Here is a 25986-nt window from a genome sequence, read left to right on the forward strand (position 1 = left end):
TATTTATATTTATATTTATATTTTGAACCCCTCCCCCCACAAAGCATCCAAACAGGAGATCTTTACCGGCATATTACAATTTCTCCTTAAAACATGTGGTACCACAAAGTGGCACATAACTGGTTTTTAATCCTGAACTCCCTGTGTTAGATGCTGAGGTACGTTTTTTTTTTGTTGTTGGCTTCTATTTTAAATCTGTTTCCATTTTTATGTCCATGACTGTTTAATGATCTGAGGAGCGGTTACACTTTGATTTTCTATCATAAATTCTGAACCACAGGAGAAATATTTCTGCTCCAGTGATGATGCTCGTACACTGAAGCAAATTAAAAAGCGATTCCCTTAGAGGATGATCCTTCTCTCTCTCTCTCTCTCTCTCGCTCGCTCTCACACACCTCACAAAACATGGACAAACCCAAATACAAAACAATGTAACAGACATCCTCAGTTATCAACCGTTCATTCACAGGTATTTAAAAAATGACTCGTTGAGCAGCAGAAGCCTGTGACAGTGTCTTTATTAGATTTTTTTTTTTTGTCAGCCAGACTCTGCCAGTCTGACATACCATGTTACATACATACATATAGATACACAACCCCCCACCCCACCCCCCCCCCCCCAATGCCCATTTCAACTCCCTTTACTCACAGGTTACCATAGAAACAGGCTCGATTTTCACCTCCTCCACTTCCTGATTCCACATCCATCCCCCCCTCCAAAACCTCTTCTATTGGCATCCCCCCTCTTGCTCCTCACCACCCCCACAGCTCCTCAGTCACACACACACACACACCACACACACACACACACACACACACACACACACACACACACACACACACATTTTTACAATATTTTACAAACATGAAAGATTTTTTTTTTACAAACTTTGACAAAAAAAAAACATGGGCAATGTGAGATGCAACACATTTATTTTACTTTGGTTTCAAATAACATTTAAACCAATCACGTCCATCTTTGCACAACTGTCTGCTCTATTTTTAGACCAAAATTCACGATATCTTCAGGCAGTAGAGAATACTGACACTGCATTTAATACAGCGAAATAATCAGCATACTATAATAAATATTTGAGGACACTGCTGTCAATTTCTTAAATATCTGATTCAGTCGTTTCAATCTTTATCTGATGAATATTGGAAACAATGAATCCCGAAAGACAAACTCTCGCTTTAAAAACCTTCAAAATAAATGTACAACCTACTCAGTAATACACTTGTTTTTCTGTTGCTTCATTAAAGGTATGATTGCGTGTATTTGAACCCTCATTTTTACCCTCATCAACATGAAAAATCAACATTTTCATGGAGCCTCAAAGTATTCAAAGCTACATTTGTTTCTCCATGACAAATTGGGTCAATTATGTACCCGTTTACTGTTGATTAAACACAAAAATCCTCCGTGCGCTTCTGCAAATGTCTGACACAGTAAAGGAAGTAGGTTAACACGGATTTGAAGTTCACTGTAATTCGTAACAAGAACTGGTTCGGCCGTTCTTCTTGCTGAAGCTCGTCAAAATGTGAGGATTTGCTGATGTTTTCTCTTTTTTTTATAATCCTTGTGAAATGGTAATTCTTGTATTTAGGTTGTTAGTTGGACAGAAATGTTTAACTATCAATTTGTGCATTGGGAACTTGTGTGACATTATTCAATTTTACAAATTTCACAGATCATATTCTCATCAGTAGAAGCTACTTGCCCTCAATATAAACAATCATTATGCATCTCTAGAAGGAGAAAGGTAACACAAAGGTATGTTGTGATCAAAGCAAACGTTTCACAAGGTGCAAAAGAGACACAAGAAGACATGAACGCATGGAAATATTAGACAGTACTAGTATACATTTTTCATTTTTAAACAAATCTTTGCATGGAACTGTTTTTTTTTTTGCAGAGACCTATCAGTGGTGAGATGTTCCTGATGTAACGGAGAATCAGAAGTGGAGGAGTATTTTTATTGTCTGCGGGCCCTTGAATCTCTTTGATTCAACATCATAAATATACAGAGACATAGCAAAAAGAGAAGGGCTTGTTGGAAAAGAGTCAAATTTAAAGGATGAGAATGAAAGATGAATCTGAGTGTATTTGTGTTTATGTGAAATATTTTTTTTATTTGAATTTGGTCTAAACACTGTAACACTTCAGTTTGAATGCCCCAGGACTGATCTCTTAATTAACGTTTGTGGAAACAGAACATCTCCAGACATGAATTTCAGCCACTTTAATATGATCAACTATATGGTTTAATGTTCGGGTAGTTATCATTTTGTACATGAAGGGGGAAAACTTGATGTAAATTCAGCACATTGCTAAAGCATGTTGTCTACTGCTCTCTTACAGCCTGCAGGGGGATGTATCTGTAACTGGATCTCTATCATCAATAATACAAAGATCATTAGACAGCCTGACCCCCGTCTGCTCCTCTTAACCTCCTGCAGGTAAAGAACCCAGTGACGCTAACATGAACACACCTGAGAGCAGACTGCTGTCCAAACAACAGGCCAATGAGGTCAACTCCAACCAATGAGGTCAACTCTGACCACGTGCACTGAAATCAAGTTGGTTTACCTTTAGTTTATTGGATACAGACAGAACTGTACACTCTAACAACATGGGAATGTGGGAATTCTGATGTCTCAATTGCAACTTTAAAGCTCCAGAGAGGGGATTTAGTTTGGGTTGTTTTTGGCGCCCCCTGTGGACAAAATGGTCACTCATCTCTTTTTTTTCTTTCTTTCTCATCTCTAGCTTTTTTTAAACCATCACATTTATAAATAATTGGGAATATTTGCTGTGCAATGAAGGAAAAAACATGTTTCTGCAGCGTGTTGTTAATCATCTCCTTTGACACCTATCCTGCGGCAGCGGGTTAAAGAATTAAATATTACTGTATAGAAAGAAACAATCGTTACGCTAAAGGTCTGGGTTGTTTTTGTAGTTCAGAAAGATTTCAGTCTGTTTCATAACCTGCTGAAAACTCCTTACAGGAGCAAATGTAGGGGACTGTTGGTTCTTTTCAGCAAGAAAACTTGAATGCTTTTTTTAAATGATTTAGCAACCCAGCAAATACCATATCAACCATAAAAGATACAACTGCTAATCACGCTAGTGCTAATGTTAGCTGACAACTTAGCTCCTCCCTAGGTTGACCCTCTCGTCTTAATGTGGTCAATTCTTGCTCCAAAACACAACATGGTGAGAGCAAAATTGCAAATTCAAGGATTCAATAAAACAGTCTCCAAACAAATAGGTTGCAGACGGACACTTATTTTTTTACATACAATGTGTTTTTTTGAGACGGTAGCATGAAAAAATGTTGACTATTGTGAATCGACAGGCGTGATAAAGGTCATCATTCAGGTTTCAGAGCACCTCATCTGACCAACGTTGACAATTTCAGCTGACACAGACGTAAACTCTCATCTTTGTGAATTAATTTGTTTTCATTTTTACACAGAAAACAGACAAAACCTGCCCAGAGTCTAACCCTCTAATACATAAAATATCTACACTGGTTATCTTACAGGCGATTCAAGCTGTATTGGTCACATTTAGAAACACAAACAGGCAATCATACAGCCCTGTATGTACACAACAAACACACACACACACACACACACACACACACACACACTCTCACACACACACACACACACACACACACACACACACACACACACACACACACACTCTCACACACACACACACACACACACACACACACACACAGGACAGTCTGGTCGAAGCCATTTGTTAAAGAGGATGATCCAAGGCTCATGCAGGGAAGAAGGGGTCCTGGTGGGTCTTGACATCCGTACAACAGGATGAAATGCTGTTTTCCAGAGTTTCTGAGGTCCTTAATGTTAGTGTCCTGTCAGAAGAATATATCCTCATTCATTTCTTATAATCTGTCAGGATTCAGCAGGAGAGACGATGGTGAAGTGCTCTCAGCTGTAGGCCTCATTGAGAAGTCCTCCAGAAGGAAAAATAAAAAGGAGAGGATGGGAAGGAATTAAATAAATATCAATAAAAAAAAGTCTCCACTAAAGCTCTACTGAGCTGCCATGGCTGCAGCAGTTTGACATGCCGACAAGGAAACATTAGAAGAAGAGGAGGCCATGGATGTAGGAGTCTGACACCTGTAAAAAAAAAGAAGAAGAGGAAATATTTAAAAATCAAAATGAGCATGTTGCCTTTGTATTTACTGACAGGTTAAAATGATTATCCGGTACCATTAAGATGACACCCTGCCGAGCAAATGAAAGATAAACCATCAGATTAGGACCGCCTAGAGAGGGAGGGGCTGATCCTGAATAATCTCATTCAGAGAAGCATTGACTCTAAGCCTGAGACAGTCAGATACAGTCCAGAGACAGCAGGTTTCTCTATAAACAAATCTACTAAATGTCTTGTTTCTATAGCAACACTGAGGACAACAGTAGCCCAATGGTATCAAGTTATTTACTTTAAAAAACAGGTTTAAACAGATGTTAATGCTTATATTTAATGTTAGAAAATTACATTTTAGAAGTTAAAATAAAAGTTTGCACATGCAGGACTGTTTAAAAGCATAGGCTGCGTCAAATTGTTGTACTAAAGTAGGATTAAGTTAAGTTTGATAAAAGCAAGAAAATAAATCTTGAGAGAGAGAGAGATCCTAAAACATCAAACTGATGTTGAAACAAATAAAAAATTAAGTGTCAAGCATCATCGTGCATATCAATGAGCAAACCCTGCTGTAGTCTACGAGTGATAAGTACAGGACAAGAAGAGAATATCAGCCTGCTGGCTCATCGTAAGTCGGTGTTCTGGTTCGTCCGGTTCAGACTCACCAGGAGCGAGACTTGCGGACTCCTCTGTCCTTGGTGGGCGAGCTGTCCACGGAGTGACTTTGGTTTGACTCCGCCTCCCCTGAGCGATCCAGAGAGGTGGTGTTTGGAGGTGTCATGTCGAGCTCCAGAAACATGATGTTCTCAGCCTGCACACACGAACACATGCTCGATGTAAGTTTTTAGTAAATAACAATGTTTACGTTTTAAGTTTAACTTTCTTTTTTAACAGTAACCTTACAAAAAACACACACACACACTTACCCTGTATCTGGAGTTAGCCCCCATCGCTATTGCAACCCTGGCGTACTGGCTGATGGGTCGTTTGTATCCGACTGCAGATGCCGGCCTTTTCTTCATCTGAGAGGATTTACTAAGGAGGGAGATGGAAGAAGTGGGCGATCAATTATAAATCAATCTCATAAAAGGCCGAAAAGGCATCTGCAGGAAGCTCGCGCTGAAAGAAACAGGATCTAGCTCTTCACTCCGGTGGTGAGTGATGCTACATGGTTATTCTACAGCGCTTTAACCCGATCAGTCCCTGCAGAACACTAAGGTGTCCAAACAAACTGCTTTAACTGCTTTTACTTTAACTTATCGTCAATCAACAAATCAATATCTCCTACTCTGAAATCCAACATGAGCTTCACCTTTGTTTTAATCAGTAGTGACTCTTGCTTTAGTTTTAAGACTTGGATGTATGTGTTTTTTTTTCTTCATCATGTTCTGTTGTTATGGTGCTGCAGCCTGGTGTCTTCATGACCAACACTTAAGAACTGTGTGCAGCGTAAACAGCTAAGGTCAACATTGCAATAGCATAGTAAGTTGTTTGCCTGTCAATTTTAAGAGTTCATTTTTTCAGGTTTGAAAGTGCACAAAAGGAGGAAGTCAGACTGTATCGTATTGTCTTGTATCCTATTGGATTGTATTGTACTGTTTCAAATCATATCGTGTTGTTTGAATTTTAAAAGTCCAGTTTCAGTCACACTGACAATCAATTTTACAGATTTATTTTTGGGCTTTTTGTTCCTCTATTGGAGAGATAGGACAGTGGATAGAGTAGGAAATGTGGGAGAGAGAGAGAGAGTGGAGAATGACATGCAGGAAAGAAGCCACAGGTCAGATTTGAACCCGGGCTGCGAAGTATTAACCATATACATGGGGCGTGCGCACTAACCACTGAGCCACAAGCACTCCTAAATTGAGTTTTTTCGTCCCTGCACTAATCATTTAATAGATATGGTGTAAAACAAAACCCTGCAAAAAAAGAATGACAAATTAAGAGAAACATTGGCATGTAATTGATTTCCCATATTTCTGAGATCTGACTTTTTGTTGTTGTTGTTGTTGTTGTGAAGCTGTTTTGAGCCCATAGCTACCGTATTTTCCGCACTATAAGGCGCACTTAAAAGCCTTTAATTTTCTCAAAAAACGACAGTGCGCCTTATAATCCGGAGCGCCTTATATATGGATCGATTGGTTAATTGGTTGATCCATACTGGTTGTACACGGCGCTCAGCGACACTGACTCGGATAATGACGAGAGGGAGCCGGGCATGTTGGATGCCGTACTCGCCCAACTGTTCAATTCGGACACTGAAGAAGAAGAATTCGAGGGATTCGTGGACGGGGAATGAACTGAAAAAGTGAGCTTTACGTGTTATACGTAACTGAACAATGTTGAGTTATGCACTAACGTTTGACTTAGCGGTATCAGACTGTGTTTCTTTTACGTGTTTACAACTGAACAAGGCTGGGAGATATTGTGAATATGCACATTAACGTTTGAACAACGTTGAGTTATTGTGAATGCACTATACGTTTTATACGTATTTATATTTATATATTCACAATATCTCCCAGCCTTGTTCAGTTGTAAACACGTTCTATTCTATGCGCCTTATAATCCGGTGCGCCCTATATATGAAAACAGTTCTAAAATAGGCCATTCATTGAAGGTGCGCCTTATAATCCGGTGCGCCTTATAGTGCGGAAAATACGGTACTCTTCCCAAAACCTCACAGATGTTACTGATAAGTTTTATTCTGTAACGAGGTTTGAAATCGGACACTTTCTGAGTTGTAATACAATACATTTTGATACATTCTACGTTTGATGAAACCTAACTCATGACAAACACATGACTGAAAAAGCAGTAAATGGATTAGAGGTCATGGAGGTCAAATGGTCGCGATCGTTGGGTCCAATTAAACACATTTTAAAATCCATTACGGTGACCTGATGGGAATTTCCAAACACCGACCTTTCAGCAGGAACGAGAGGCTGAAACTTCCACTGATCCTCCTCGGTATCAAATGTGAGCCTGTTCATGATCTTATTCTTCTCCTCGGGGGGGATGAAGTTCTCGATGATCAGATACCTGCATGAACACAACACACAGCCATGCTAAGGTTTGATTTGAGGTCACACAAGAAAAGTTCTTCCCATCATTTGATCTTTGTCGCCCCCTCAGCATCTCTCAGCGTTTGTGGAGTTATGAAATTCCTACAAAGCATGTATGTTTCTGATGAGAGAGCACACTGCGTTTGCTGATCTGTCCAATCACATTCGCCGACTCTTCCTCACGTTTATTCGACTCACTTGAACTTGAGCTCTCTCGTGAGCTCGTTCTGAGTTTGTTCCAGCTCCTGTCGGCTCCTCACGTGCTCGTCGTTCACGTCCTGGATCTCCGCTTTGATGCACTGCAGCTTGGCGTAAAGCTACGAGCAGAAAAAGAGAGAGAGAGAGAGAGAGAGAGAGAGAGAGAGAGAGAGAGAGAGAGAGAGAGAGAGAAACAAACAGAAAGAGGGTGAGGAGGGGAGATGTCGCCCAGTGCAGTGCAGTCGCTGATGAACTGGTCTCCAACTCGCTGCAGCTTGGTTGCCAGTAGCAACAGCAATGAAGGCACTGGTGTCTGAGGGAAAGGGTAACCAATCAGAGCACAGCAGCTTTCCCCTCTCGACAGCTCTTTCCTCCTCTCTTCCCCCTGTGCTCTCGAGATTTCACACTATTATAATTTCTTCCCAGGGCAGACTGAGTGAGCTTTAAAGAAGTGACTTTAGCCTTCACCATGAATCTGCAGTTCAAGTTTTTTGTTTCATGAAACCTGGACTTGAGCTGGGTTGTTAAACTTTGTGTGTATTTCAAGTCAATGTCTCGTTCACTTCGATACAAAATCAACTCTACCCATGAAACGCACAAGAACAAGTTGCTACACTATTCTTTAACAAATCAAAAGCTGTGTTGCTTGCATTCAGACTATGAGAAACTTTTCTTCTTCAGTCATTTATGACTATCACTAAGGGTGAGAGATTTCCCCAAACACTTCCTGTTAGAGACCGTGTAGAGTTTTGAATAAAAGCTTTATTGAACAAAAGCTGGATTTACACTTGAGGGAGAGGCTTCATCACAGTCATGTTACATAAAAATACAGCTTAAGCTTTTATTTATGATTTATTGTGGGATTGTATTTGTGAAAATCACAAATGTAAAAAAGTCGACACGTGTATTACACATTATGATTTAATATATTTTTCACTGAAAACTTAATCTAAGTGAATATTTGTTCTCCCTCATAAAACATTTAAGTGGCTAAAGTTTGTTACCATGTTAAAGATCCTGTAAGGAGTTTTTACATGTTAACTAAGCAGACTGAAATTAAAACTGATCTTCCCCTATGGCTTACAAAGCAAGCCAGATTATTGTTCAGAAGATAGATCATTTCTATTTAGTTTTTTTTTAGCACGCTGCATTACAAAAAAGAGGGATAAGACAGTTTGTCATAAAACACTACTTACACATGTGCAGGATAAGATCAGCAAGCAGATGAATTGTCCTGCTTTGACCACAGGGGGCGCCAAAATGAACAAAACAACAAAGTGCCCTAGAGGAGATTTAACCAGATAGCTCACTTTATATTCACTGCCTTTGCTCGTGCATTAACTCCAACTCAGCATCTGTGAAGTAGTGCCCAAACCGAAATAGAAACCACTCACATCAACAGCTCCATTGCACTACTGGTGTTCAAACAGCTCCAGAGGGAACTTTTAATGTTGTTTTTATTTCCAACAATCCAGTGTCCAAATCCTTCCCTTCGAGTTACGTCTGCAGCTACACTTGCAGCAGCTGTGCACTTTAGCTCCATCGCTTCACAGTTAATGCTTCACCCACAACTTAGATTCTGAAATATGAAAAACCCTCTGACTACTGTTAACCACTCCTTTCAAACCGCATAAAGATGGATGATTTTTTTTCACAGGCGACAAGCTCGTTTTCTGTCTGTAAAAACCTTCTATGTTCTCCAAGCTTCTTTCTGCGACTCTTAAAATCATTATGAAAACGTCTTCACTCAATCCTCCTTTCCTCAGAGTGTCGGCACCATGCAGTGAGTGACAGGCGGATGTCACACGTGCCGCGTGAGAGGGCATCATGGGAGCAAAGATCAGCACAGGATCATTAGTCACATTGTCATCCACACTCACACAATGGCCGGTTTTGGCGTTAGTCCTGCTGGCCGTGCAACGAGTTGGGAAGTGAGAGGAGCAGGGGAGGGGTTGGAAAGATTTCAGAGGGTTGTTGTTTTTTTGGGGAGTTTTTGGGAGGGGGGGGGGGGGGGGGGGGCTTGCATTGAGGGGATTCATGAGTGAGTTACTGGGATTCTGGTGATTTTTGGCGAGGAAGAGGAAACAGATTGAGCAGGTTAGTATGGAAAGCGTGAAGAGGACGAAGATAGAAAGTGTGACAGAGTGAAGCAAAGATCCAGAAGAGAGGAAGGGGACGGCAGGACAAACCTTGAGGTACTGGAATTTAAGTGTGTGTGTCCGGACGGAGCGTGCGTCCGAGGCAGGGGGTCATTAGCATCCAGGTCAGGGGTCGGGGGGGGTAAAGAGGGATATACTGATTAGGGACGAAAAGGACGGTGTATTTGTGTCTGAGCATGTAAAAAACACCAGCATGTCATTATTTCTCTGTTTGTAAAAGTGTGTGCAAACAGCATATAAGAAATGAAGTCTGACTTCTGTGTGTAGAGAAACGTTCTGAGCGTCTTTACCTTCTTCAGTTTCTTTGTCTTGGCCTCCACCTCCTGTTGCAGAGAAGTGAACGTCTCCCTCAGCTCCACCGTCTCTTCATCCTGGACCAACACCTGCTGCTGAATCTCCCTCTCGCTACGAGACTGCACACATTCAGCAAAAATATCAATCCTCTGCAGCCAATATTTCTGTTGCTGTTTGAAACAGCAGCTGTGACACTCTGTTTCTTAAGTCTCTCGCTGCTGCAGATTCACACATTATAAAAATATTGTCTTCAAGTGGAATTGCTTTAAATTGATTTCAAAGCAGGATTACAGTCGTAAAAGTATCGATTGTGTAGGTGTAGTATCAGGGGGAAATTAAACAACAAAACAACCAGCACTTGTATAGGTTTACCTGGTCAGCGATCTCCTGCCTTTTCATCTCCAGCATCTTCTGCTGCTCGTTTGTGTGATCGATGATGTTCTTTCCACCAACCAGCAGCTTACTCTCCATCGCCTGAGAACAACAAAAATGAACAACCTTTCACTTATACTGTTAACGTTTGAACTCCACCATCAGCATGCACAGGCCTGCACAAATGTACAGCTCATCCATCACACCTAATGGATATATTAGACATTATGAAGTAGTAGATATTTATTTCATTATTAAGTTCCTTGACAGTGTGCGAAGTCCTGCTTGCAAGCGTTTTAGTTTGTATTCTACGTTTGTGTTCATTTTTTACACAAAAAGAAAGAAAAAAGACAAAGTCCATGGATGTGTGAACCTGCTTGGTAAAAAAATCGGTTGTGTCTTTAAAACAGCTCTATCACAACTGCACAATATAATAAGCTATTGTGCAGTTGTGACAGAATGTTTTTGACTATATGAAGGTAGAAAAGTTAACTTTTAGAAAATGAATATCTTAAGTAAGCAGCTTTAATTTTACAAGAAAAGGTCAACATGTTTCCTGCAGTGTGCTGAAAGGATTTATAAAGTGGATTTCCACCCTTTTTTCAGCTATTAGATATTTTAGCAAGAATTACTAACATCTGTTTTTAATAGTTGTAGATTTGAGATTTAGAGATTGTTTTTATAAATTTAACTGATACCCAGTTACAAAATGTTCTGCAGCTGGACTGAATCATTGACAGAGATAAAAGCATAAATGCTTCTACACATTCATGCAAAAGAAAAGGAATAGTCTTTTCATGGGGTCAAACTAAGTTCAGCGGGACATCTAACAGTCAACCTTTGTGTGTGCTGGAGCTGAAGTCAGTGCACACTTTGTGCTGATGAGGCAGATGGAGCTGGAAGTGGGCAGCTTATCGTCCCCATGATGACAACGTGCCACAACAAGCTGAGCTTGGCTGAAAACACTGCGGGGGTTCAGACCTCAGACATGAAGTCAAAAGAAGACCAGCACAGTTACATAAGGTGTTGTACTAAAGTAGCTTGTTAGCTTGTGTTTGATAACCACCTCCACAAAAACTGGATGGATTGCAATACAATATGTGAGATATTTTTAACAGCCAGATGTTAAGTTGAGACTTTTCCTCTGATGAAAGTTCCTCCTGGTTTTATTGAAATGTCTAAACGTCATTTGAGACATTATCTAAATACCATAACTGACCTTAAACTGTCAGCTTTGTTTAGTTTCATCATTCAGCATAGGCTAGCTGGACAACGAGTTAGATGGGTTTGTTTCAGCAACAAAGATATTCGTTCAGCCCGCCTCAACTCCACCTCTCTGCATGCATCTCATTTAGCCTGACCCGCAATTCAACTCTTTTGCTCCGTCGGACGGCTCGCGCCCAATCACACTGGATCCGTTTCTGCGACGTGAGCGCACCCATGACACATCACAGGAGAACTACAAGATCCCGCGGGGAAAAAGAGAAAAACATGCAAACAACATGTTGCTTTGTCTTTCTGAGGATGCATTGTTGTTAATTCGGTTCCCGTTTTGACGTAATGTTGATAAAGTGATGAAAAATACGATCGTGAGTCCGTATATTGTGTTTTATTTTGAAATTGACCGGATGCTCTGTGCGTTTCCTTGTCTCACTTCCTGTCCAGGCTGTCATATTCTGTCCAGCTTGACGCGTGCCTGCAGCGTACTCCGGTGAAAATAGACTCGCTGCGTATTTGAAACGGAGCAGAGCGCAGCGCCGTTGGTGGCTCGCGCCGGAGACGGACCCAAACGAACACAATGATTGACTAGAGTGGAAGCTAAGTACAACGTAGTGCACGGCGCTGACGGACCGCGGCGCGCACAGAGTATGTGTGAATTGGGCTTGAAAGTAGCTGGAGTCAGAATTTTCAATATGGCGACCATCACACAGACACCAATGGGTGACGTCACTGAGACTATGTCCATATTTTATACAGTGTATGGTTTTATATTTGTAGTGACACAGGAAAATCATTTGAATACTTTTTTTTCTACCACTGGTTTTCAAAGACAAAAACAACATGTATTACGTTTGTGTAGATCCTTTGCCTTTGGGGCTCGCACTCTCTGATTGCTTTCCAGTTTGACCTTGGAATAGGCTGCAGAGTTTTAAAAAATATGTTTAATGAAGAACAATATAATTGAATGCCTCTGGCTACATCGTCTTTGGTTACCGTGAAATGTAAAGCCTCGGGATGGCGGTGATGCAATCTGTGTTGAAAGTGAGTACCTCACAAACACACACACACACACACACACACACACACACACACTTACTTTTGCTTCCTGAGGGCAGAAATCTAACATGACAGATATAAAGAGGGTGGGAAAAAGAAACAGAAAATGGAGAGAAAAGGGAAGAGAAGAAGAAAATGTAAAGAGGAGGAGGGTATAGAGAGAAAAGGGGGCCTAAGAAGGGCAAGCAGGGGCCATGGCTATTTTGTCTGATCCACATTCCAGTCTCAGGACTTTATACAAAAAGACTGAGAGCAGCCTATACATTCTTTATAACTCACACATACCACACTGTCCATTTGATTACATGAGGGAACACAAATACACACACACATACATGCACATACACACTCAGACTCATGCACAGTACAGTGGAGTCCTTCAGAGGGGATGCATCAGGTCTTTACAGAAAGCCTCTTTGTTTTCGAGCTGTGTCTTTGTGCTCTGTGTGTGTGTGTGTGTGTGTGTGTGTGTGTGTGTTGTCATATTCTTTCAGCTTCATTAAAGGGCTGATTCATGTCAGGGGTTTTCTCTCTAATGCATCCCATGTCTCTTCATCCAATTACACAACGTACAGACACAAATCCCTTACATGCAGGTTTCGGTAACGAAGGCTGTTACAATTAATTCAATTCAGTCGTGCCGTGATCTCGCACTTAAAATTGTGTTTTCATGTTTTAACTCCAGGAAAGAATAAGAAGATCTACTGCGAGTATCTCTGTGTTCATAATACTGTGTCAAATTCTCCAATTAGACCCATTCACAAAAGCAGCAGCCTCCAATTAAATGGAGTAATGTTTGTTGAAGTGTTCATGTCGCCTGGTAAAACAGCTTTTTAGTATCGAGGTCGAAAGAGGAAACTAGCGAACTCCTCCTGAACTACATGAAGCAAAGCAAAATCTGCAGTGTTATTTTATTCCTTGTGAAACAGGTCGAGGAAGAGCTATGCATCGTTGTCTGAAGAAAGCTTAATATCAGCAGGTTTCTGGTACATAAGTTGTAAAGAACACTGGAGTATTCCCTGGAGCTTTTCTACATTACTTGTTTTTTTTCTAAAACACTTTGCTATCACTTCACTGCAGGAGGATGATCCCATATTTCCCCCAAAAAATTATTTTCCCCAATCTGTAGTATATAAGCTATTGATTCAGTTAAATTTACCTAAAACTTTCTGTTGTCAACGTTTCGGTAGCTTATAGGCTTATAGGCTTTTTCACAGGTTAATCCTTACACAAGCCGAACCCTCCACCAGTTCTGGCTTCTTGTGTGTTTTGGAGGAACTCTGGTGCACTGTGTTCTATGGACTGGGCTTTTTCCCTTGTTTTTTAAAGTCTGAACTTGTAAGCTAACCAGTGGTTTCCTACTTAGAAGTAATTGTGCACAAACATCCTGTCAATGATTCCTGAATGGTACGACTTGAACATGAATAAGCAGAGAGAAGATTTATTAGATATGTACGGAAAGGAATCATCTGCATATCGTATTGATTCATGATACGTAACACAGCATCCCCATACTTTACAGGATTTAACATTTTTCTTCTGTTACTTGCCCCTTTTCTCTGTTAAATTGTACCTGACACTGTTTTTTTTTTTACTTTGAAATTTTTGTTACAAACATTGTTATGTGTGACTTCTCCATGAATAAGCAGAGATACATTTTAATTAGATATGTAGGGAAAGGTATCGTCTGCATATTAAGACACTTTAGTGCCACGTTGCCATTACAACACTTAGTTTTTAACGGTCAGATCAAGTAAATGAAAATCTGAGCTGACATCAAAGGCACAAAGATGAAAAGAAGACATGAGAGGAGGAGGACAAGAAGAGGGAGTGATGACTCCGTGCAAAGGCCAAATGACCTTCAATCTCATGAAATACGACTCACTGGTCACTTGATTCATTACTCGGTTTTCTTGCATCCCTGGCAACTGTGGTTTTAGACACACACACACACACACACACACACACACACACACACACACACACACACACACACACACACACACACACACACACACAAACCCAGATGCAGTCAGAATGTCTGCTGTTCTCTAAAGGTCACAGTAGTGCTTCAGTTTGTCATGTCATATTAAACTCTCCTTTACCTGACTCCCTCTCTCTCTCTCTCTCTCGGTCTCTCTCTCTCTCTCTCGGTCTCTCTCTCCCTCTCTCAGCAGATTTTACATCTCACAATTTGTGCTTCACATAGATTGTAACTCTCAGAATGGTCCTGTGTATATTAAGGCTGTCAATGCTCACATTTTTTTATATATATAACGCACGGATATAAGTAAAATATGACATCTTGTTTGCTGACAAATATTTATAATTTCACATTTTCCGAGCAGCAGGATGGCCACTGTAAAGGTTAAAAAGAAAAAGCTGAAGCGCTCTTTAATGCATCACCATTTTCCTGGAGCTTGTCAGTGCACACGTTTGCCACTGTGCATATTTGTGTCTGAATGAATAATCTGCCCGTTAGTGCGTTCTGAAATTCCTCTGGCGGTGACTGATCCATTTCCTGATGGGAAAATGAAGAGAGCAGGAAGTGTTACATATTGAGACGGCTCATCCGCATCGGCCATCCAATAGCAGCGAGGCCCTGGCCTGCTGGGAGCGACTGGGTTATAAATACAAAGTGACGACAACATCTCGAGTGTGTGCATCAGAGAGACAGACAGCTTGCTGGGAACAGACAGAGACACAGAGAAGTAGAACAAGAAGAAGAAAAGGGGAGGAGGGGTGAAAAAGATAAGAGACAGAGTGTAAAAGATGAAGGCAAAGGCCATCTCTGAGAATCTGTTTCACATCAGTCTTGGTCGATGCAAAAAGCACTTAAGAGCCACAACGTAAAGGCTTAAAATCGTATTTGCATCCACTCACTGTCAGCCATCCCCTGCTTCTGTCAAACACACGAGGGAGATCCAGGAAGTGACATGCAAACCCCAGATCACAACATAGGAGCAGAAGCCCACATGAACCTAAAGAACATCCTTTTATCCTGCCAAAATGAAACAGACAGCACAGACATTTTAGTAAATTTTTTATTTTATTCATATGGGCTAACATTTCAATCCAATATACACGCCTTAGCATGTTCTTCTTAAAGTCTATGTTCTTTTTCTAATACCGTGGCTTCATTTATAATGGAAATATATTCTGAAAGATTCAAATCTTCAAGTTAACTTTTGTGAATTTTCTGAAAAAGTCACTAGTTGAGATACGAGACAACCCAGTTTTAGCAAAAACCTCCAAATAAATACAGAGTGTTCAATTTTAAGAGACAGACCCTTGTCTGTAAAAAGCAAAGAAGGAAACACAGACATCTTTTTCGAACTGCAAAGTCTTTAAACAAAGGAGGTCTGTGTTGTTGGATGGATTAAGAAAAGGAGGGATTTTGATATGAGAGGCTGACGTTTGAGTTATGTCCCCTACAATGCTCAAAATAGGCTTGGACAGAGCTACAACTTATGGTGATGAAAAATGAAGCAAATGAGGACGTGCAAAAACCTTCAGTGTCCACCTGAAGCTGGCTGCAAACGCTCTTCAATACCTGTTTTCACAATTGAAATAAGTCCTGAGTCATTTCTTTATAGACACATAAAAGACAGGGGGTGAATAAGTCATCCGTTTTGATGATATTAAGTCTTAAGAGTTACTCATGGAAAGGGGCGTGGCTGACCTGACTGAAGGGCGTTTGTGTTGTGGCTGTTTGTCAGGAGGCTTAAGGCCCGCCTCAGCTACAACTCTTTCCTGTTACTATTTGACTGAATATTAGTTTGAGACAGTCTTTGCAATTTGGCGACCGCCATCAATGAGCTTCAAAAGTCTGCGTCAGAAACCAATGGGTGACGTCACAGAGCCAGCGTCCATGTTTTATTGATTCACGGTTTGGACAGGGAACAAGAATTTATGGACTGAAAAAGGCAACACCTCTGATTCAACAGCTTTGATTTGAATGTGTTCTTTAACATCATGATGTCCAGATTTATTTTTAACAGCTTGTATAGAAAAACGGACATTTATTGAGTGTTTTCACAAATGTTTTGTTAGACTATAGTGATAAACAGTAACTAAGTATTACAGCTGTCATCCATCCAAAATCTCCATTTTCACATTAATTGCTTAATTTATTTATGAAAGGACTTTTTGTCTGAGTGTTTGTTTATCTACTAAGAGGAGAGGAGTTTGTATTGTTAAAGAAATGCATCAGCTCTCTTCGCTGATCACATGACTGAAAGCTTAGTTCACAAACACACACACACACACACACACACACACACACACACACACACACACACACACACACACACACACTCATGTAGACAAACACACAGACAAACACATGAACCCACACAGAGTCGATTCATCAATATTTTAGTGCTGCAGCCTCTCATGCTGAAAGATGGGGAGAAGCAATGAGCTCTCTCTCATTAGACACACACACACACACACACACACACACACACACACACACACACACACACACACACACACACACACACACACACACACACACACACACACACACACACACACACACACACACACACACACGACTCCATCTTTCTATCCAGACTTTTCCTCCTCTAATTAGGCAGGAAGGCAGCTACATAAACAGGAACAGAGTCATACTATCCATCTCCCTGTGCATGTATGGTAGAGCCTACGTGCATGTAGAAAGCTGGTGTGTGTGTGTGTGTGTGTGTGTGTGTGTGTGTGTGTGTGTGTGTGTGTGTGTGTGTGTGTACCCTGCGTGTCCATTTCGCTTTGTGTGTTATGCTGACAATATTTCCCATGAGGTAATGGGCATTGTTTTTGTCTCTGATCTGATTGGTTGGGTTTTCAGCAGTAAGGATGTAGGAAATCATTTAGATTGTGCTTACTTTGATTTTAATTATCAGCCTAATGCTAAAATGAAAATATTAAAAGAACTGGAGAGAAATAGCTCAGAGTTCCCGACCCCGACTCTTTGTACGGGCAGCTTCCCCTCAAAGAGTTTTTCATTTTCAGCTTTATATCATTAGATTCACATTCTTGGGAGCTGTCCGAGCTAATATAACTTGTTCACATAAACTGCACTCACAATTCTGCTGCTTGACACACATAGGCAAGTATTCCTATCCATATTTTTTAAACGGTTTCTTCAGACTTTTAATTAAAGATTCATGAAGCTGGCCTATTTACTGTGCTGGTTCTCTGGGAAGAGATCCTCAGCCTCAGATATGAGAAAAACTGCTAAGAAAACAAAGTACTAGGAAAAAAAACAACGTGAGGGAAAGAAGCTAAGGAAAGGAAATTTTTTAGTAATAATAATAAACATCTTTAGAGCATCTCAAGGGGAAGACAAGAGCAATACATATGTCAAACGAGCGGCAGAAAGTTGAGAAAAAAGGTGTTTCTCCGGGCTCAGATTCATGTTTAAAGCCAATCAGACGACACTTTTTCAGATATTTAACATAATAAAAGAATGATACAGCTTACAGAAATGATACGTCTTCTCACAGGACCTACAGATACTCATACGCAAGAGGCAGAAAGAAGAGAATATCGAGAAGGGAGCGACAGTTACAAGAAAGGAGATGTTGCAGTTGTGACCCAGAAAAGAGGCTCTAAGAATAGTCCGTTGTGGGGACGGACACACGGCAGCCTCATCATGAGAGACTGCTGCTCAGCATGAAGCTTGAAAAACAGTGACTGTACTCGTACCTGACTGTTTCATAACGAGGCTGCGCATCAGAGACGACCGGATGTGCCACATTACATTCCCCCGGTGGTGAGACGTGACTAAATTAGTGCATTTCCTTTCAGTGTACTGTACATACTGTAAGAATGAAGTTGAGGTACTTTGAGGAATTCTTACCGGCTTAGGGTATAGTAGGGAAGGATGCATTCTTTATACTGTAAGTTTTATTCTAATCTTTCACACAGTAAAATCAAATAATGAAAATTGTGTCACATGCTTGAGGTAAAGGCTCTGAATACTTCTGCCACCAATGTAAATTGAAGCGGGTTTCACTTCGAGCACAGCAGACAACTGCAACATTTCAACACAGCAGTCCACAGATGGAGCGCTGTACCTCGGAGGCCGGCAGGCTATCAGCACCCTGCAGAAACACCATCTGAACCCAACATAGCTTCACAAGGCTGGTTTCTGACCTACTTACATCTGCTGAGTGAGTCTGTGTGGATGTATCAAGAGGAGGAGGAGAGAGAGAGAGAGAGAGAGAGAGAGAGTGGGAGGAAAAGGAGAAGGGTTCTCTATTTCCTTTCAATTTTGATTTTTATCTATAATTGGCTATGTCTGAGCTCTTTTCCTGCATGTCTCTCCAGCCTCCAGCTTCCTGTCTGTGTTCCTGCCTGGCAACCTCTTTCTAATTGGTTGCTGGAGCACAGAGGAAAAATAGAACCTTCAGGGTACACTCCGTGATTGGCTGGGAATCAGGAATCAGCCAATCAGGGGAAAGCTGGGCCAGGGTCTGTTAGGAATGGCTCATTGATCCAACTGTAACTGTTCTAGGATCATAGCAATCAAAATGCAATAAATATGTAAAAAAAAAAAAAAAAAATCTATATTATTGTTTTTTAACATAATTGTGAATTAATTGTATTATTGACAAATTTGGTCAAATAAATTAGAATTAAACATGAGAAATGTTGTTGTAAAAAAGGTTTCATGAGCTTAAAATAATTGGTAAACAAATTGGTATATTTAAAAAAAAATGGTAGCAGGGCCTTCTGTTGTGTGTTGCCCCTTCTGTCTGTGTGTTTGTCTTCCCGCAGGTCGCAGGTGGACGGTGTTCCACCACACCTGGGCGGTCCTGATCAGTCCCTCAGGTGAACCCATGCTCTCTCTCATCCTCTCGGCGTTACCTATGCAGCTCCTCGTCACACATGATTTGCTTTCTTAGTTTAGTTTGACACCGTACCACATGACGCACAGCCAACACTCTGATTCACTGACAAACACACCTCACTCCCTCAGTAATTTGTTGTTCTTTTTTGTATCTTTTGTAATATTCCTTTGCACCTTTTAGTTAAACAGTACGTTTCCCTTTGTTTTTGTCAGGCCTTAAGAGCCGGGTCATGTCAATCTTAACTTCCTCGGCATATGATCGTCTTATTTTGGGGTTATGAGAAGTAGTTTATCTTTATTTCGACTGAAGAAGATACCTAGAAGAGTTTCTTACATAATCTTATTTTATTCAGAGTAGTAGTAGTCTTTCGGAATTAGCTGAGCCTTGTAATGATTTAGCAAACATGACTCAAACATGAGGAAGTACAGCATTTTATTGGGGACTACTTTTAGCAGTGGATTAAGACACATTTGGTGCTCTGGTGAATAATTAGGACAGCAGCAGCATGGCGTGTGAAGAATTGCCTCAAACTAGACTACAGTTTGTGTTCACTGTAATGAAAGTAACGTTATGTAATCCTCTGTATTGTAAGGTCATGTATGTCCTTTTAATTGATTTTGGATAATAATGGAGCTCTATGGAAAATAATATTATACATTGGCTTTTGGGTACAAGGGTAATACTTGTGAACAGGATCAAATCATTGTTAGTTTTCGTCTTTTAATGGGATTTATTAAAAGAAGAAACATACAAACTATCACAACTTAACTTGAAATATTTGCATTTTTAAACAGAACATTTTCCTGGCTCACTAAAAACAAAAAGTCGGGAACAAACGGCGTCAGCCTGATGCATACGAGAAACACTTCTCCTCGATCATCTTCCTCCTCGAGGGGGGAGAGGAGGACGGGTTTTTGCTGATTCTCTACCCTGACATCACTCAGCAGCCACCCAGTCAGCATCAAACAGTCTCTCACACACACACACACACACACACACACACACACACAAACACACAGCGGCAAACACCCTCTGAATTGTGCTGTGTGATCACAAAGGATTTTTATACGGTTTAGCAGAAAACACTATTAGCCTCTTGGTGCTTTGGAGGACAACGTGATGGTAAGAAGAAATATGAGCAGCCAGCCTCACACGGAAATGTAGATGAAAGCACTCAGTCTGAAGGACACAGGATCAGGACGTACATTAGCTCCGTCTCCTGGGACTTTCACAGACCTCGTACCTGGAAGAAGTGCGAGAATGAAAATATAGAGACTCACACTGGCTTTTTGTGCCTTTATTGTGGAGATAGGACAGTGGCGCGCACCAACCATCATTCCACCAGCGCCCCTAAGTTTCTTTATGTTTCACCCAACACCTGTGTGTGCACCACCTCACTCCCAAATCCTAAATATATCCGAAAAGCCTTTTTATTAACTTCTAAATGTTCACCAGTTGATCTAATAATCCAGTTGATGTAACCGTTATACTCAGGCCTCCATCAAATAGGTAAGAAGTACAAATGCTGAGTGAGAAAACATTTCTTCTTCATGCAAATTATTATTTTCTTCTTTAATGACACAAATTCAGAATTCTGCTGTTTTTACTGTAAGTGCTTAAATCACAAGAACGATGGTAGTGTGATAAAGTCCACAACCCTAATGTACCCTAGTGTACAACCCTAAACCTACACATGTACATAACAAACTCGGACATATATTCACCTTGGGAAAAATATAAATTTGGTTATGGGTTCCAAAGACTAAAATATCTAAATGTATTTCAAGTTCTTTGTAAACCTAATGGGGGATCTGTATTCCAAAGGGGGGTAGGGGATTAGAAAGTCTGCTGCCAACAGCCTCAGTTGATGCTGTGTTTTAGAAATGAGCCCGGCTCTAATATTTTTAAAGAGAAGGAATCTCTCTCTCTCTCTCTGTTATAACACCTTTCAGTTTGCTGAGGCTCTGTGCACCTGCCCAGACTGTACACTCAATGACCCACAGCTGAATGCAGCAACTTCACACCTCCAATCTGAGAGGTCATCTCCAAAATGATAACAACAACAAAAAAAAAGAGTATACTAGCATGGATTTTTCTTTTCATCCTCATCTCACTGTTCCATTGTTCCCACTGAAAATGTCTCTTTCCTCCTCTCATTTCCTCCTGTCAGAGCCTCTGGCAGTTTTGCTGCAGCTCAGTAAGCTGATCCAGCAATGTCTGGTGTGATGGTCCGAGCTGTAGCCGCGGTATTATGGACTGTAGTCGCTCACTCATTCTGCACGGATGACTTATTGACTGGATATGCATGAATCAGAGCAAATTAATGCAGCTCTGCCCTCAGCGCTCAGTCTTTGATTGTCACCGACAGTCTTTGACTCTCGTGTGAAGGAGAGAGAGAGAGAGCTGACGTTTTAAAGCTACAGTGGTCACCAGTTCCTGTCCGCACACACGAGACACCTGACCAGACCATGGACAGGGGAGCAGGGACTAAATCACACACACCAGTCTCAGCATCTCTATAAATGAAATCAGAGCTCAGACCAATCAGAATAATTCTTAAAGCTACTATGAGGCGTCTTTAGCTGGTTATGAAACACCTTCAATCTTTACCACCGCATAAGAAACCTTCAACCACAAAATAAACAATTTCTTTAAAGATATTTTTAATGTCTGAAACCGCTGACAAGGAGGTTGGTGTCAAATGAAGTGTTTAGCTACAACCTGCCGAAACAGCTTTTTTTTTTACTTCTTACACTCTTATGTGTTTTTCGCTGATGAGAAGTTTTTCAGAGAAATAAAACATCATGATGTCATAATGTTGTCATTGGGTGCAGTCATGATGATATCATCAGGGGTTATATTGGGCAGGGGGGCTTGGAGACTTGGAGAGGGTAAATCAGGGAGGGCTGCTGCGAATGCAATATTGAATGGCATTATGGGAAATGTAGGATTTTGATAACACAAACTTAAACTAAGGACTGGTGTCTGAAGATTTCAACTTTTATTGCATTGATTTTGACCTTTAGTTGTCTTGGTCTGAGCCCAACAAGTAACCCAACTTTATGGAAGAACATCACACAATTAGTGGAGGCCCCTTTAATGCAGAGACTCGTTTTCACTAAAAATCTTAAATCTATTGCTGGTATGTCAGCTGAGCATGTAGTTTTGGTAAGGCACACATGTAATGTTAGATCTCTTAATTCACTGACACACATATACACACACATGCTGAGATGTAATTAGATGGGAAACCCCTCATGTTTCTGTCTTTAATGTCACTTAATAAGCGCTCACAGGATTATCACACATTATAATCCCATAGACCACTTGTCCTTAATCTTACCTCCTGGATTGTGTGTGTGTGTGTGTGTGTGTGTGTAAAATAGGGAGAGAAATATGGAACCACAAGAGTCTGTTTCATTGAGAATATAGAGCTGAGGTTTGTGTGTTTCCTGTTAGTTTACTTTCAGTGGTATAGAGTATTTATTTGTGTTTTTCTGTGACCTCTATCAATTCCTGTGCAGAAATAATGAGCACACAGATGATGAATGATGAAACTGACTTTGAGTTCTCACCTTGTACTTGGCGGTCAGCTGCTCGGTGGCCTCCTGCTCCTTCCTCAGAACTCCCATCATCCTCTCCTTCTCTCCCAGGAGCCTCTGCTTCTCCTCGGCCAACAGGAACTGATCCCCTCTGATGGCCTCCGTCTCCCTCTCCAGCCTCTGCTCCTCCAGCTTCACGTACTCCTCCGCTTCCTTCTCCACCTCCTCGCCCTCGTCCTCACCCTCCGTCCCTTCGTCCCCGTCTCTCTCCCAGCTCTCGCCATCCTCCTGCCCGTCCTTTTTCTGCTTGCTCCTCCACTTTCTGTGGTTGAGCTGCGCACGGAGCCGGGCGATCTCCATTTGGAACTCGCGCAGCAGAGCATCTTTGGGATCCTCGTTGACCCTCGGTTGGTTCTGGATGTTCTTGGCACGGTTGGCATAGCGGAGGGTTGTCAGGGTCTCGTCGTAGTGCTGCGACGAAGGGCCTAAGGTGGCGACCATGACAGTCTTTGCATTCCCACCTAGAGAGTCCTGCAAAAGCCGGGTGAGCTTGGAGTCCCGATACGGCACATGGCCGCTTCGCCCATCGGCCAAAGCTGAGATCACGTTCCCCAATGCTGACAAGGAAAGGTTGATCTTGGCTGCTTCTTTCAGGCGCTCACCCTGGACGCCGGTCTTTGCTTGGCGCTCACTTCCAGCCAGATCCACCAGATTGAGTCGTCCAACCCGGATGTGTTTCCTCCCATCCGGACCTGGCTGGCTGCACTCGACCGTGATCAGGAACAGGGCGTGGGATCGAGAGGAATGCTCGTTCATGTCAGTCGCGCCAACCGCCCTCGCCTGGTTCCCCACGTTCATCACCTCCTCGATCTCCTTGATGCTTTTGCAGACACACGATGTAAGGTCACGCACATACACCCCTGAATCTGGACTCTCCCTGAGCTCCAAGGCTCTGGCGCTGCCATGGTTGGGATCCAGGAGATCCCGGACCTCCTCCAGGTAGATCTCGAGGTAGGACGCCCGCACCAGGTACTGCCTATCAGACTGCGAGCGGGAGATGTGTGTGAAGATGTGGTCGAACGCATTAGGGATCACGCCTCGTTTCTCCGGGTCCAACCAAGCGCCCTGCATTGTGTACGTCTTCCCGGTTCCGGTTTGCCCATACGCGAATATGGTGCCGTTGAACCCATCGAGAACCGAATCTATCAGCGGCCGAACACTCTCGTCGTAGAGATCTCGCTGTTTGGAGTTTGCATCATAAACTGCATCAAATGTGAAGGTTTTCTGGGGCTCGCTGGATGGTGCTCGAGGGTTTCTGAGGATCACCTGCCCGAGCCGGAGGTCCATCTGTATGATGGTCCCCGCAGGCCCGTTGGACTCCTCTTTTCGGTTCAGTGGGCGGCATCGAACTACCACCTTCACCGACTCACTGCTCTTATTTTTAGACATGACTGGCTTTTTGTTTTCTTTATGAAAACAACAGCAGGATCATTCAGTATAACTATAAAAAATAAGAAATCTTAAATGGTGCCTTTAATTGGCCTCCTGTCTGCCTGTGAATTGTGTAACCATGGATTCCTCAATCATTAATAATACATTCAGTATGGCTTCTTGATCATAACAAAAAGGAAAATAGCTACAGGGTCTAAAAACACGGATTCCTATTAAAGCCAACACAAATATTGAGATGCCAATACATCTAATGGCTAATTTCCATTTCTTATTGTCTGTGATATCAGCTTACAATCAGACAGACGGTCAGCAAATCTCACGCGCTGGATCGACGCTCCATTGCAGGTCCCTCTTCACGTTCAGATTCATTCGGCAAGGGGGAAAAATCCAGCAATGCCTACAATTAAATCAATGATGAATACAGCATTCACAATCATGTCGTCCTCGTTTTCCACACGCCCGGTAGTTCCGTTACAGACCGCCGTCCGCATCCTCCTGTCCGCCGCTCATTGATGCTCCGAGCTGGGCTTTTCGTCTCTCGGTCTGTGCGGAGAGACAGGGCTCCCCTCCGGTACGCAACACACACACAGAAACACACACACAGAGACACACACACACACACACACACACACACACACACACACACACACTCATGCACACACAATCATTCAACCACCACACCCCACATCACTGCGGAGCGGAACAAAGGACCATGGGAAATTGAGTTTTGTCTCACTGTAGAGCGGATTCTTGTGCAAGGGTGCCACCAACTTCAACTGGTCACACTGGAACATGTGTGTGTGTTTCTATGGTTAGAAACTCACCCTGTTGTTGCCCAATCCAGACCTGAACAATAACCCTAATAATATAAAACACATGGGGTTTGAGAAATATATTCTGTTATCATTTGTACTATTTAAAGCCAGTATAAATGCATATGCTATCCAACAATTTACCTACTTGATGATTATAAATATGTTGAATTATTTGTTACTTTATTTAATTTTTCATATATCTGTACATTGTCTTATATTATATTCAGAGCAAATGGAATTGCTTGTATGTACATACTCGTACAATATAAGGTAAGGTAAGGTAACTTTATTTGTACCTGCAGGTAGATTTGGTAATATAGTTAATAATAAATTAAAAATTCAACCTCTTGACTTAAAGTTGCTTTCTTCTTTGCTAAAGTCTGGAAACATATAATGTAACATAGGCCTAAATAAAGTAACAGTTTCATTAATATTGTTGTACTTTCACCTCTTCATTTTAAGGGCAGGATCAGTTTCAGGATATGCTTTTATAAAAGCTATAATCCAGCCGTGGCATTTCTTCCAGATTTAGTAGCAAATACTTTTTTTAAACATTTTTTTTAAGTCTCTACACCAATGGTTCCCAGGAAGTTTCCCTTACCATCGCTTAAAAAGCTCTCAGAACAGGATACAATGAGGACACTTTGGTCGAGTGTAAAATGCATCATTACCTATTCAACAATTCAACGGCACCACCTAGTGGAACAAGTGTGAATTACATTATGACGTGAATCTGGTCAATGTCACCAGAAAGGGTGAGTAAACT

General features: G+C 41.6%; 1 protein-coding gene across 1 annotated transcript; it reads right to left on the reverse strand.

Annotated features, from left to right (window-relative positions):
• Window positions 1–916: 916 nt before the first annotated feature.
• LOC109988419 (kinesin-like protein KIF3C) lies at window positions 917–25036 on the reverse strand. The gene is made up of 8 exons (XM_020639911.2): window positions 22987–25036; window positions 10278–10379; window positions 9902–10024; window positions 7453–7571; window positions 7115–7231; window positions 5116–5224; window positions 4855–5000; window positions 917–4161 (listed from the first exon to the last, which is right to left on the reverse strand). Exons 1-8 carry the CDS (start codon window positions 24400–24402, stop codon window positions 4074–4076), a joined length of 2220 nt encoding a protein of 739 aa, XP_020495567.1. The 5' UTR covers window positions 24403–25036; the 3' UTR covers window positions 917–4073.
• Window positions 25037–25986: the final 950 nt, after the last annotated feature.

Source organism: Labrus bergylta, chromosome 15, assembly GCF_963930695.1.
Source record: "Labrus bergylta chromosome 15, fLabBer1.1, whole genome shotgun sequence".
NCBI lineage: Eukaryota > Metazoa > Chordata > Actinopteri > Labriformes > Labridae > Labrus > Labrus bergylta.

Coding starts and splice junctions, on each gene's coding strand:
- LOC109988419 (XM_020639911.2), bottom strand. CDS start 24,402: ATGTCTAAAAATAAGAGCAGTGAGTCGGTGAAGGTGGTAGTTCGATGC. Junction 7,572..9,901: donor AGACAAAGAAACTGAAGAAG/GTAAAGACGCTC, acceptor TTCTGCTCGTAG/CTTTACGCCAAGCTGCAGTG. Junction 5,001..5,115: donor GGGCTAACTCCAGATACAGG/GTAAGTGTGTGT, acceptor TCGTGTGTGCAG/GCTGAGAACATCATGTTTCT.